This window comes from Rhinichthys klamathensis, unplaced genomic scaffold (assembly GCF_029890125.1).
Source record: "Rhinichthys klamathensis goyatoka isolate OS25496 unplaced genomic scaffold, OSU_Roscu_1.1 h1tg000281l_1, whole genome shotgun sequence".
Lineage (NCBI taxonomy): Eukaryota > Metazoa > Chordata > Actinopteri > Cypriniformes > Leuciscidae > Rhinichthys > Rhinichthys klamathensis.
The window spans coordinates 4699589-4713540 of record NW_026606800.1 but is presented as its reverse complement, the minus strand read 5'-3'; the positions used below and the strand labels follow the sequence as shown (position 1 = coordinate 4713540).

General features: G+C 35.9%; 1 protein-coding gene across 3 annotated transcripts; it reads right to left on the bottom strand.

Annotated features, from left to right (window-relative positions):
• Positions 1-1059: 1059 nt before the first annotated feature.
• On the bottom strand, positions 1060-13608 carry LOC130102962 (24-hydroxycholesterol 7-alpha-hydroxylase). 3 transcript variants are annotated; one of them, XM_056269114.1, is made up of 12 exons: positions 13360-13608; positions 12180-12315; positions 11845-12019; positions 11430-11579; positions 11144-11237; positions 10276-10371; positions 10094-10184; positions 9134-9267; positions 8510-8605; positions 7531-7619; positions 3107-3194; positions 1060-1843 (listed from the first exon to the last, which is right to left on the bottom strand). In XM_056269114.1, exons 1-12 carry the CDS (start codon positions 13534-13536, stop codon positions 1775-1777), a joined length of 1395 nt encoding a protein of 464 aa, XP_056125089.1. In that variant the 5' UTR covers positions 13537-13608; the 3' UTR covers positions 1060-1774. The 3 variants fall into 3 exon arrangements, with proteins under 3 accessions (XP_056125089.1, XP_056125090.1, XP_056125091.1); XM_056269115.1 differs by lacking the exon at positions 7531-7619; XM_056269116.1 differs by lacking the exon at positions 12180-12315 and having other exon boundaries at positions 13360-13494.
• Positions 13609-13952: the final 344 nt, after the last annotated feature.

Here is a 13952-nt window from a genome sequence, read left to right as displayed (position 1 = left end):
ATCGCAGTGGGTCCTTTTATTAGTCAAGTCAAGTCAAGTCATCTTCATTTATATAGCGCTTTTAACAATGAATTGTTTCAAAGCAGCTTTACAGAGATAAACATATAATTTAAGGTAACAGATTGTTTTGGCGTTATAGCGGTTCTTGAATAATGTTACTTCCAGCTAAAGTTAACTTTATATAACTTTATTATATTATTTCCTATTATTATAAGGCCCTAATATTAACAAAAAAAAATTTTTTATGTACTTATATCTCAATAGGCCTAAGTAAAATCAGATTTTATGTGGCTGGCTAGATGTATTTAGTGCTCATGCTAAATATGAATTTATATAGCTTTTGCCCTATTCAGTTAAACAAGGTAACATCACCAGTTTAGCCTACCTTATTACAAACTAGCTACAGGGTGAAATCACATCATCAAATATATCATATCATCATCATACTGTATGACCACCACCCTCTTGATGTGAAAAGGGAAGTTTCTGTGTAATTTTTGTATTATTGATCATGTTAATGAATGTTGAATTACAAAACTTGTATCATCTGATCAGTAGCACACAGTTGTTTTTAGAGTTTTTGTATATTTTAGTTTTTAATTGATTCTTACAGTATATGGAAGAACAATAATGTCAAATGAAATGCTTTATTTTGTTACATCACACCACTTTCGAGTATCCAAACATTAGCCTTCTGCTGAACATCTCTGGAATGTTGTAGGCTATTTGATGTACCTCCCATAATTTTGCAAAGTAGGCCATATTTCTGGATCCAACATAGTTGATCCTGGATGAACATCCTATTCAATAAGATTTTAAGGTAGGCTATGTTTGTTTGACAGGAATTTTGTTCCAAGATCAACAAAAGATGATGTTTGCTTGGCAAAATCAGTCACATGTTGGTAAGTAAATGGAAATATACAGAAGAAGGAAACTTCTGCAGCAAAACATGTTATTTATTGAAACACAATTAAACTTGTTCTTTATTTAAACACACTGCAAAGCAGCGTAAAGGGTTTTCTTCTTCCAAAATATATACAAATCCAGTGATTGATTCAATCAAGTACATCATCATATTTAATTAATGTAAACATTCTGTTTGCCTTACAAATTAAAGATGCTTGCACCCAAGCACATAAAATTGCTCCATAACTTGTGTCATGTAATGTTTTATCCAAAAATGAGTGTGCACAGATGCAGTGAAGAACTCACAGACTATTAGACAGATGTGTTTATAGAAACAATCCTTTTCACCACTACAGAAAAGAAGCACAGTGTTTATACATGTAATAATGTGTTTACATATTTCTGCTTCACAAAAAAGAACCTCCACTTAGTTATATTGTCTATAAACTTTGTCTTTACTTTGTCCATTTAATGCACAAGATGTTTAGCTGTAATATGAGTGCAGTCGCATACGGCATCACATTTTGTTTATTTCATACATCCTGGAAATGATGAAGTCTCTCAGTTCGAGTGAGGAATTTCCACAACCTCATGCTTTCTGACATATATCATCTCTATTATGCCATCAGTTATGGTTAACCCAACAAAACTGTAATATAAACAACTAATATCCTAAATTACCTTTAGCATTGTATGACTTTCTGATTTAGTATCTGCCTGTGTCCAAGTCACTGTTTAACATTCACCATGATGCCTAGAACCTCTGAAGCTCAGCCCAGGATATTATGCGGTTGATCTCCACAACTGTTATGTCAAGACTGTCAACAGAGCTCTAAAGCAGTAGCACAGCCCTCTGAACACATGCGCTCTATCTGTGCTTGTATCTCACTGTACAGGGTCCATCTGGCTGCTGGGTTCCCACCAAATGCAGAGGGCTCTGCAAGAAGCAGATACATATATTTACCAAGTGCAATGACCACATACATGTGATGTACAACCCCAGTAAGTATTTCACAATGTATGAATGTATTGCATTATGCAAAAAATACTGTATAAAAGCAAATGGCATTCGCAAACAAATGATTGAACTTTCTAAGCATTTTTAAGCGTTTTATCCAAATCTATATAACTACACCACCGTTCAAGAGATTTTTTTTAAGGTTTTTGAAAGAAGTCTCTTTCATTTATTTTATTAAAAATACACTAAAACAGTAATATTGTGAAACATTATTACAATTTAAAATGACTGTTTTCTATTTGAATATATTTTCAAATGTAATTTATTCCTGTGATGGAAAAGCTGAATTTTGTGAATTTTTACCGCATGCTTTTGAACATTAGTGTATATATTGTTTTATAATATTATTTATAATTTGCTTATGGAAATGTTGTTTGATAGTAAAAATAAAGACATTTCGGTAACACTTTACAATAAGGTTTCATTAGTTAACTTCATTACTGCAGATGTAAATTAGCCTAAGGCTAACTCTGGTGTAATGCATCAAATGTTTACATTTATGTTATTAATTGCACATGGTCCCTTTTAAATAAAAATCAAATCAAATTAGTTAACATGAACTAATAATGAACTGCACTTCTACAGCATTTATTGATCTTTGTTAATGTTAATTTAAACATTTACTAACACATTATTATTAAAATCAAACGTTGTATTGGTTAACATTAGTTAATGCACTGTGAACTGACATGAACAAATAATGAACAGCTGGATTTTTATTAACAAATATGAACAAATATAGTAACAAATGTGTTGCTCATGGTTAGTTCATGTTATACATTAACTAATGTTAACAAATGAAACCTTATTGTAAAGTGTTTCCGAAATTTCAATATCAACAATTTATCAAGTTGTTGTAAAACAGAAATTTTGTTCCTGATTCTGTCCAAAGAAAGGTACTGTATGACCCATATATGAATGCATGATGCATATCTAGATTCACGCTCCTGGAATGAACTTGGTCGTTGGTGGGCGAAACTTACAAAGTTATTTTTGGTCAGGCCTGAGAATTGCAAGGGTAAAGAGCAGGATGGTGCTTAAGCATTAGATTGGACCCTTGTTGGGTAAATACTGCCATAGGAACACATCTGGAAATGATTAACCTAATGCCTACTTTGAAGCCATCTCTTTCAAGGCTTATTTACCATTCTCTATTGGATGTTACTCTTTCTGGCTGCTTACCGGTTTAGGCACTGGATCCAACAGGGTGAATTCAAACTTGTGGAGGATGAGGGCAACAAACATATGCAATTCCATAATGGCGTACCACCTGATGACACAATAAACAACAAGTGGTTCATTTTCTTTTTCATGTGCTCTTTCTCATTAATAAAATTTTCTAGAAGCAAACTCATCACTCTGAAGTGCTCATCACTTCACAAGCCGGCTTGAATAGCATGTGTATTAGTATTCTGATGGAATATTGCATGCTGTCTAGCTGCCTCCCTCCCTCGAGTGCTGCTGAAAACTGGGGAAACTGTGATTGAAATTGCAGGTAGAAAAGCAAAATGTGAATGAATGTCTTGTATTGCGTTCAAATTCCAGGTGCATTCATAGCCACAGTGGCCTTGTTTGGCGGATGGGAGAAGAGGAATATTAGATGCAGCAGAGTGCAAGAATGAAAGATTCCTGGGTGAGACAGAGAAAGGAATAATGCCAGGCAATAAAGGGAGGGCGAGAGATGCAAGTCATGATTCTTGAAATAATCATCCCAAATAACCTTGAGGGCCGTGACTCATTCAGGGGCACTGTGTTAGTGACGCAAGTAGCAATCTCCTAAAATGATCAAAATCAAATCAGATTGAGTGAGAAAAATGAAATACGTGGGTGTCCGTGTGCCACACTCAGTGTACTAATTTATGACCATGTCCAGCTGAGAGATCTGTACAAGCCTGAGAAATCATTACAGAGCCGCCTTATGACAATGTGACATTTGAATGCAGGAAGTTGGTAAGCATAGATTGAATGCTTCTATGTTTATAATGCCAATGGCATTTTAAATTATTCCAGAGAGAATGTGATCGTGATGTTAAAGGGGTCATCGGATGCCCATTATCCACAAGTTGGTATGATTCTTTAGGGTCTTCATGTAAAGATTGTAACATACTTTGGTTTAAATTTCTCAATGGTTGTGTAAAACAACACCCTTTTTACCTCCTCAAAAACAGCTCTGTTCACAGCAACCCGTTTCGGTCCATGTCTCTTTAAATGATAATGAGCAACTGCGAACCCCACCCCTCTCTTTCTTGGGGCGTGTCGACACATAAAGTGCTGCCTTGGCGGACAGTATACAAATGGCTGAGGGCGGAAATATGCTAATACAGGACAGTCCGTCTGTCGTCATGGGCGGAGCATGAGCAACATGACATCATATTGCTCAGAAAATCCAAATGGCTTGATTATTGAGAGTGTTTAGGCTTTTTGAGGATTAAAAAAAAGGAGTGAAGTGAATAGATTTTTTCATTGTATGGTGGTTGTATCCACACACTGCAAAGACACATTTATATGCTAACACCATATAAAAGTGAATTTTGCATCCGTTGACCCCTTTAAATGGTGCTATGCAGTGTTGGTGTAATGTAACGCGAGTTATGTAATCAGATGCTTTTTCCAAGTAACTAAAGTAATGCATTATTTCTAAATGTACAACAAAATATCTTTTTCAAATAAGTAATGCAAGTTACTTTGTTTTCCCAATTATTAACTGACACCACTCCTGTTCCCATTGTTTAGAGAAATCGGGAGTGAGGTGGAGGTGTTGTGTACGCTGTGTAAACATAATGGTTATAGTAGTTCTAGACTAAATGTGAGCATGCATTTACTTATCTCACTTACACAAAAACAGATTCAGTATTCCTCAAAATTAATAAAAACAGTAAAATTCCAACTCAGAATATTACACAAACCGGCAATAGTGAAATGTTAAACAACACAACTACTTTATGTATTTACTCTCACTTTATTAACCAGTGCCTTTGATGATCCAATTCAACCAAACCAATAAGCAAAAATGACTTTAGATAACATCTAATTGTAGTTTAATTTTTATGTAGTTGATATTGCTGAAATAAAAGTGTTGAACTCCTGTGTCCTATTCTTCTGCAATCCAGGATGGCAGCAAAACTGAAACTGTACAGGCGTAAATTTAGATTTCCTTCAGCCTGAGGCTTATTTATTTAACTTTTGTGTGAAAGGGCCTTTACATTTGCCAAAAATATAACTTTTTTTTGTTATTAAAAAACAAACAAGCAAGCCCTGCCCAGGTGAGGAAAATCAATGCAAAAGTAACGCATTGCCATCAAAATAACACAATTAGAAGCTTTAGGGAGCAACACAATATTGTAAAAGTAACTTTCCCCAACACTGGTGCTATGCATAATAGAAAATGTCTTATATTTGTTTAAATAATTCATGATTTCATTTTTTTTATTAGTTCCCAATATGCATCTGCCTTCCTCTCTATATTACTCCACCTCTCTCTTACTTTTTTGTTATCTGTTTCTCCATCTCATATATTCCCAGACCGATTATCATAGATGCATCTGTTCTGGAGGGTCTCGAAAGGTCACTGGTCTGTGCCTATGCTTTTGATCTTCCTGTGCAGCTGGGAAAGTTCTTCCAGTCTTTAACGTCATACTGACCCCGGCCGCACACTCCCTGTGGTCTTGATGATGTCATCAGCCGGGGCCCAAAGGGCTGGGACATTAGGGCCAAGAATGCTCAGTGCAACATAAAAGCAGTGCCATGGATTTATATCAACATGGCACTATACCAGGAATGGGGCCATAGTGCACACTATCAATAATGCAGCTCCATGATTTACAAGCATCACCTGTAAATCGAATCACACGCTGGCAAAGTTCTAGGTGGTAACAGCTATGAACTTATCGTGCCAGCCTTGGTGTAAATAACCCAAGGGAACTGACATTCTCATCAATAGAGCCAAAGGGGAAAAGATGGACTGGTGCAGCTTGTGGCATTTGCTATAGGCCAAGTACAACCCGTAGTGTTCCTGCTACAGGCTAAAGACTCTGACCAAACCTTGAAGGCAAAAACAGCCCCCGAGAGCATTAAAGGTGCTATAAGCGATTTCTGAGAAACGCTGTTGAAAGTGAATCGGACCGAGCACCCCAAAACACTAGTAGCCAATCAGAAGTAGGGGGCGTGTCCACTTATGATTGGGGAGGACAGAGAGTGAGCAAGAGAGATTTGAAGAAAGACTGTAGAAAGAGAGATGGCTGAGAGACATTGCAAAAGAGAAAAGGTCAGAGCAATATCACTGGACAAGAATGATTATGATCAGGCAAGAGCTTTAGGACCCGCGTTTATATTAGAAAAGCTTTCCAGCACTGAAGAGACCTAAGCGGGAAAGCCTGAAAACGCCCTGAGGTTGCGTTGTTTCAGCTCTACATATGAGTATTATTAGTTTTGCTATTTTTAATAGAACCAAGAAATGCTGTTGTGGTAATGTTAGCTACTGTAATAGGACAGGTTTGAGTGTCATTGTTTGTCTGGGGCTGGTGTGCTGCTGGCGACTAACAACAAACTCTTGCTTGTATATTCTGGATGTACAGTATGTTAATTTTTTGTTCTTCCTTGTTGTTAGTTCGTCATTCGTTAGTTTGTTGTTGTTTCTACATGAAATTATTACAATATAAAAATTTAGGTGCGATTAATTACAGAAAAAAATGTGTGATACATTTTTTTATCGATTGACAGCACTAGTCGATTTCAGATATCAACAGTGTTTTTCACTGTTTCTTACTGTACCTTTAACTGAACTAGCCTTTTTACTTTTTTGTTGTTGTTGCATTAAGTTAATTAGTATGATACTATTGTTTTTTTATTGCTTACTTAAATGTAATCTTGACTAAGGTTTCTATAGATTTCAGTCTTTCCCCATTCAAGTAACCTGGAGCTGACTGGAAAAGGAACTAAAATGCAGCCAGATGTGCATGGCATGAAAGCCCTAACATCTCTAAACTGACTTCATGAAAGATGCAACAAGTTCAATTGTGTTATCTGTGCAAAGTTCAGACAAGGAACAGCTGTCAAAGGAAAAAGAAACAATGATCAGCACTATGATGCATGAAAATATACATTTAAAAAAATGATTTGCTCCTCAGTATTTCATTAGTTAAAATAAGTTAAAATTGAATTTCATGGAATTGTTTCCCAGCATGCAGTTAAATCTGCAAGTCATTAGACTGTTTATTGTGTTGGCACTGGTGGTTGTGTTTGTTGCCCCTTTGAGTAATAAGTGATGTGTGTCAACTGTCAAGTGCATATTTTTCCTTAAATATGTGGTTGTCACCATTGTGGTTTATGTGATGGATGTTAAGGATGAAAATATTGTTATAAAAACAATCAATGTGTTGCAATATGTTGTCTTTTACACTTTCAGACAAAAACCTGAAAATTAAATATATAAATATATTTTTTTACAGTTAAATAATTTTATAGAATACACGAAAAAAATATTTAATTATAGTATTTATATATTTAATTGCATGGAATACTTTCCTCTATTTAATGAAGTTTATTGAATGTCAATTTTTTAAGTGTACACAAAGATTATTTCGTATAAACACAACAGTTTTTCTAACCTTCCTGGGCACTGATTTTTCCCCCCTCCAAATGCCACAAACCCTTCCAAGAGGACATTCTTGTCTAAATCTGCCTTTTCCCATCGTTCCTGTGGGAAGAAAAGTTTCATTAAAAATAATCCACTCAGACGAGGGCCAGTCCAGAATACACCAACAGAGCCCGTCTTCCAGCACTCCAAGGTTTAATTTAATAACAAGACCTATTTACAGTAATCTCTGAATAACTTTCAATGCAATGTCCATCCGTCCACTAATGCGGCTTTATTGTGCGCATAGATCAATAATTGCTCGAGTTGCATTAGCAACTCAAAAGCCGACAAAATGAAAGCAACTTTTGAATTGGTCAAAAAGTCCAGCCCTCCAAGGTTTTCATAGATTCAAAACAATTTGTATAGTTTTCCAATGGACAAGAATACTGAATGTTCATTTAGAGCCATATCCATTCAGTGTGTAAAATATTTAAGTGCATTTCCACAGTTTTTTACTAACAGAGTGGCTTTACAGTATAGATGTAGGTCTTACCCAGTCTGTGACTGTGAGTGATGCTATTTCTTTCAAGACATTAGTAGACAGAAATGTAATGGAATCTCTATAGGCGTTTGCCGGAAGGTTAATTGTGAAGATAACTGTCAGGCCTATTATTCCTGTTTTAATGGAGCACAGCTGGAGTTTTCAAGCACATTGTGACCAGCACTCCACAGCTTGCCAGACAAACTGGAAGGAAGTTTTATTGAAAGAAAATAGTAATAAAAGAGATGCCGGTTCTATCTTTGATACCTCAGAGCAAAAAAAAAAAAAAAAACGATGTAAAAAGACTCCTCAAAAAGTGCAGGAACATTTAATAGTAAAGCACTTTACTTGCTGGGGAAAAAGCATTTTATGAGCATGTGTCTTGTGTCTATTTTATTTTGGTTTATAGTGGAATTTGGGTTAACCTCATCCTGTGGCTGAGGTCATTCAGAAAGGTGAAGTAACTCACAGGTTTGAAATCTTCCGGGTCTGGGAAATACTTGGGGTTTCGGTGAGCCCAGTAAGGAGACAACATCAGCATGTCTCCAGGTGGGATAATATAATTCTGAAAGCAGAAAACACACATACATAAATACAGTTCCTTTTTAGCTGACAGAAAGCCTGTTAATGTTTGTTTTGTAGCCTGTGTGAGGCAGATCTCTCTCTCTCTCTCTCTCTCTCTCTCTCTCTCTCTCTCTCTCTCTCTCTCTCTCTCTCTCTCTCTCTCTCTCTCTCTCTCTCTCTCTCTCTCTCTCTCTCTCTCTCTCTCTCTCTCTCTCTCTCTCTCTATCTATCTATCTATCTATCTATCTATCTATACACACACATTAGTAGTAGTCTACAAATGTAGCATTTGTCTGAAATTGCTATTGCGCTAGCAGCGCTACTATACACTGCCTGCACTTATGGATAGGGATTTTAAGAATGAAATCTTAGCTTTTCTCTCCTTATTGTATTTACGGTTTATATTAAAACACAGGAAATATGCTGTTTATCTATGTGCTACTATAGTATTTTTTCTGCATAAATCCAAGAGAAACACTGAAAAAAACTAAAAAATAGATTGTACACTGAATAATCTGTCATGGCTAACCTGTAATTTGAGAGGTCGCACTACTTTACGAGTGATGGCTCCAGGGGCCCTCAGCCGAATGCCTTCCATGATACACCACTTCACATATGGCATCCGCTGTAAGTCATCTAGGGTCACCTTTGTCTTCTCCTTGTCTTAAATGCAAAGCAAACACACAAGCACTATAGTGACTATCCATAGCCTTAAGTACTACTGATGTGTGCTTAAGAGAATGTCTAATTCACAATGAACAAAGCCTGGTTTGATCTGTCTAAGCACAATGAAACATTTTTATTATATCCTCTTTAACTGTATATCCTATGTGCTTTTGCGTTATGCATATAGAGGTGCATATGATTCATTTTGATAACATGCTAATAATGATTATTAGTGCATATGGAAATATTAATCTTATTTTCTGAACAGATTTGACAGAAAAAAATGATACTTAAATGTAAGGCTTGAAAAACACAATGCATGAGAGCTTGCTGTCCTCTAGTGGATTTGTGAAGAAATTCAGGAATAAGTGGTCCCAAATATACTGTAGTGAGAGACAGAGCATAATATAACTATGTAATGTATAGTTTTTGAGCAGCAAATCAGCATATTACAATGATTTCTGAAGGATCATGTGACACTGAAGACTGGAGTAATGATGCTGAAAATTCAGCTTTGCCATCACAGGAATAAATAACATTTTAAAATATATTAAAAAATAACAAACTGATATTTTAAACTGTAATAATATTACAATATATACTGTATTTTATTAAGTAAATGCAGCCTTGGTGAGCATAAGAGACTAAAGTCAAAAGCATTGGAAAATCTTATAGACACCCACATTTTTTAAGTTAGTTTATGATTATAATGAAAGCAATTATAAAGTGCTACCAAATATATCAGGCTTTTTGTCTAATGTTGGCTGAGAGTATGGGGGGAGCTATAAAGATAGAAACTTTGTTTTGAGAGATTTGTTTTTACCTTGGTCACCGAGGGCAGTGCTGATCTGATCCATTGCAATCTTATACACTTCAGGATTGGACACAATAAAAGCAATGGTCCAAAATGTTATCTAGAAAAAAGTGAAACGTTTGGTCTCAGTAACATTCTGTTCATCTGTTAATCTGGGTTCACACCAGCACTGACATAAACCTCTCACTTACTGGTATAGCATTTGCCAGGGAAGCCCAAAGCAAAAGTAAACCATAATTTGGTAGATATTTGTCAGGTACTGAAGTAGTCAGGTGCTGTAGTAAAGTCTAAGGAGAAACAGTGACAGATTAGGAACTCTTTGGCTTTAATTGCATTATTAAAGGGATAGTTCACCAAAAAATTAAAAATCTGTCATCCTTTACTCACCCTCATATTGTTACAAACCTGTATGCATTTCTTTCTTTTGCTGAACACAAAAGAAGATATTTTAAAGAATGTTGATAACCAAACAGTTTTAATTTCCATTGACTTCCATTATATTTTTTTGTCCATACAATAGAAGTCAATGGGAACCAAATCTATAACCGTCTTCAAAAACTAATACAGGTTTACAGCTTTGGAATGACATGAGGGTGAGTAACAGAATTTACATTTTTGGGTACACTATTCCTTTAAACAATGACCAGGTATGGCAGATATGAGTCTATTATGCTGATTCCAAATATATATATGATAATGAGAAGAACAAAACTGAAATTTCAAATGTCTTATCGTCCTACAAAAAAAGGCTTGGAAGCCTGACTGAATCTCTTTAGCTCCCCCTATTGTGCAAACATGTTCATACATTTAAACATTTAACATCTATAATGAACTATTCAGTTTGGCATTAGACTCTATGCCATATGTTTTGAGATCAACATCTTAAGTAAAATTTTTAATAATTTCACACTGTTTTTGACAGTACTGAGTGAAACAGTTATAAGCTCTCCATTTCGGTTTCCAGGGATAAAAAAAAAAAAAAGTAAGATCCCCAAAAAGGCCATAGTTGTTTTATCATCAACATGTGGAGGAATTTTTGGTATAGATTACCTATATTACCTTTCCATAACTCTCACTGTCTCGAGTCTCCTCTGCGTTGGCAACCATATTTCTTAGCAGAGAAATGAGCCATTGCTTTGAGTTTGCCCATTCCCTGAAGACAGAAAAGAAACATCCTTTACCTCTTTGGCTATAGATGTTTTAATGCATTTAAGAAATATATGTAGATATGCAAGACCTTTAGTCGAGTATCGTTTTAAGTAACTTGTGGAAACATGATTAAGGAGACTAATCGTGTTTAATAATAGCAGTTTTCAGTCATATTGTGGCAGTACTGCTCACATACTTCAGGAACATGTCTGGGAGTTGGGAGCCATACTCAAATCCATCATCATATGTTGTGAACTTCTCAAGGAACTCCTGCCTGGATAGGGCACTACTGGGGGAATTACATCGACCCAGTAAGTTACACATCACTGCTGGATACATAACACTCCTGAAAACAAGTTAAGAAGTGTCTAATTCAGTTTTAAAGAACAATTTTTACTTGAATTTATCTTGTCAGATTGCAGGATTAATGTAGCGGATTAAAATATATTATACCTATCATAAGCATAATCTAATGATATGCAGTGGCATTATTAGGCACAGAATTTGTCATTTCCGTGTTAACCAGTTGCTGCAAAATGCATGGAAGGTATCTACTGTTCTCTACGGGGAACTTTAGCACAATGTAAATAATTGATATAAGAAGACTATACTTGATGAGCTCATTTAGCTGTCCAGATCCTTCGCTTCCAAGGCTCTCCAAATGGTCATTAAATTCTTCACAGAGATGAGCGGAGAGCATTGCCGTGTTGCCCGGAGTCAGTCTGCCCTTGATTATGGTGATACAGGTCGGATGGGTCTTAAAGAAACTGTCTTTGCTGATAGAAGCTGGACAGGAACGCAAACAAGGTTAACATGAGTAATCACATTATCACTGACTATATTGATGACGTTCATCTTATATTGAGTTCAGTCAGTTCTAAGGTCACGTGTGTAAAAGAGTAATGGCATAGATTCAAATTGATTGCATTCAGTGCTAACATTGTACCTGTGTTGTAAACAGGTTCTTGCACTGCTTGTTCAAAATCAACATCTTTGGAAGTGAAAAAAGCTCGGAAGTCCTCATTTAGGGTCACAAACGTCAGTCTCTTCCCAGCAGCTACAACAGTGAAAACTGGTCCATACTAGGAAACAAAAATATGCTATTATAGTTTTAGGAATTGTATTTTATTATTTCTATTTCATACAAATGATAACGACAAAATACAGTACAAAACAGGCAATTTATTTAGTGACCCCCAGTGAACCTTAAATGACTCGAAAACACTCTTTTTGTGTGATTTTTGCTTTGGCAGAAGCAATTACTGAATTTTAGAGCAGTTGTCCATTCAGCAAACCTCTCATTAGCGTCGATGCTTTCACAGAACTGGCACAGTCGTGCCCAGAACAAAAATTGTGTCAAAAAAGGCCACTGTGTGCAGCTCCTGCCCTAGTTGCATAAATTAATGATGCTGAACTGAGCTGTCCTCAAACTCGGTTAGTATGGCACAGCTCAAAAACAAAACACACCAAGATTAGCCACAGGGCTCCAGCACAGTGTCTGGGTAATATTTTTGCAGTTGATAATGAAAGTATAAACAGCCAGCCATCACAAAAAAAAAAAAAAAAAAAATCTTGCAATCCCACAATGTTAATAAATATGCATGCATTATGAATATAAGCAAGCATGGTAAAGCAAAGAAAATTGTTTAAAGCCTGAGTGTACATTTTCTAAAATTATTATATTAGTTATAGCCGCCCTAAATAATGTGCGGCTAACTTTAAAAGAAAACGTAAAACAGAAAATTATAATATCTGTTATTTTTAAAGTTTTAATTACCACACTGTGCTTTTAAATTTTTCGCATAATAGTTGAGTGCAGCAGGTTCATCACAATTTGCATGGGAGGAGCTGGACTTCTGAACCCACTGGCAGACCAAACCTGATTTATTCCACAGACAATTTGCAGACTTTTAAATACAGTTTTACGTTTTAAAAATATATATATATTTTGTGGAAAAAATTAACAACACTGAAATCAAATTTCAGAAATCCCACTGCACTGTCACTTGCATAAATGAAAATTAGTATATTAATTAGTATTAGTAATTTATTTATATATATATATATATATAGACTAGGCTATTATGATTCTTCATGCAAGTAATTTTCTCGAAGGGCAAACTTACTTTGGCTCTGGCTTGCTGAATGAAATGCAAAGGTGCTTTGCCAAATTCAAAAGCAGCACCAAACCAAGGTATCCAACCTCTTATGCATGGAGGAGCATTGGTGTGACTTTTACCAAAAATAAGATGAAAAGAAATAATCACAATAGACACAGTCAAAATTAAAGTAATCCATTCCATCGCAACCTAGAGTGCAATGATGCTCGACTGGAACGCATATGATGAGTCTGTGTGGAAAAAGTCCTGTTAACATATCTGTCACGTACCCCCCCACCGCTAACCCCTCCTACTCTGAACAACCCATTGTATCATTAGCCCCTCCTATTACAACACTTACCCCTCCCACACTCTTCTCACACCATGACATAACCCCTCCTACTGTAGGCCTATATATATTTTTTTTTATCTCCGATAGCCCCATCCCACTGTGCGACAGATGTTGCTACTTGTAGGATATCGCGCTGCTGACTGAGCAGTTTATTTAAAGTCAGTTGATCGAGATATATATTTATATATACACATAATGCATGTCATGCTAAATGTTATCAAGTATATCTTCGTCTGTAAGCAAAATTCTTTTAAAAGTACTATACACA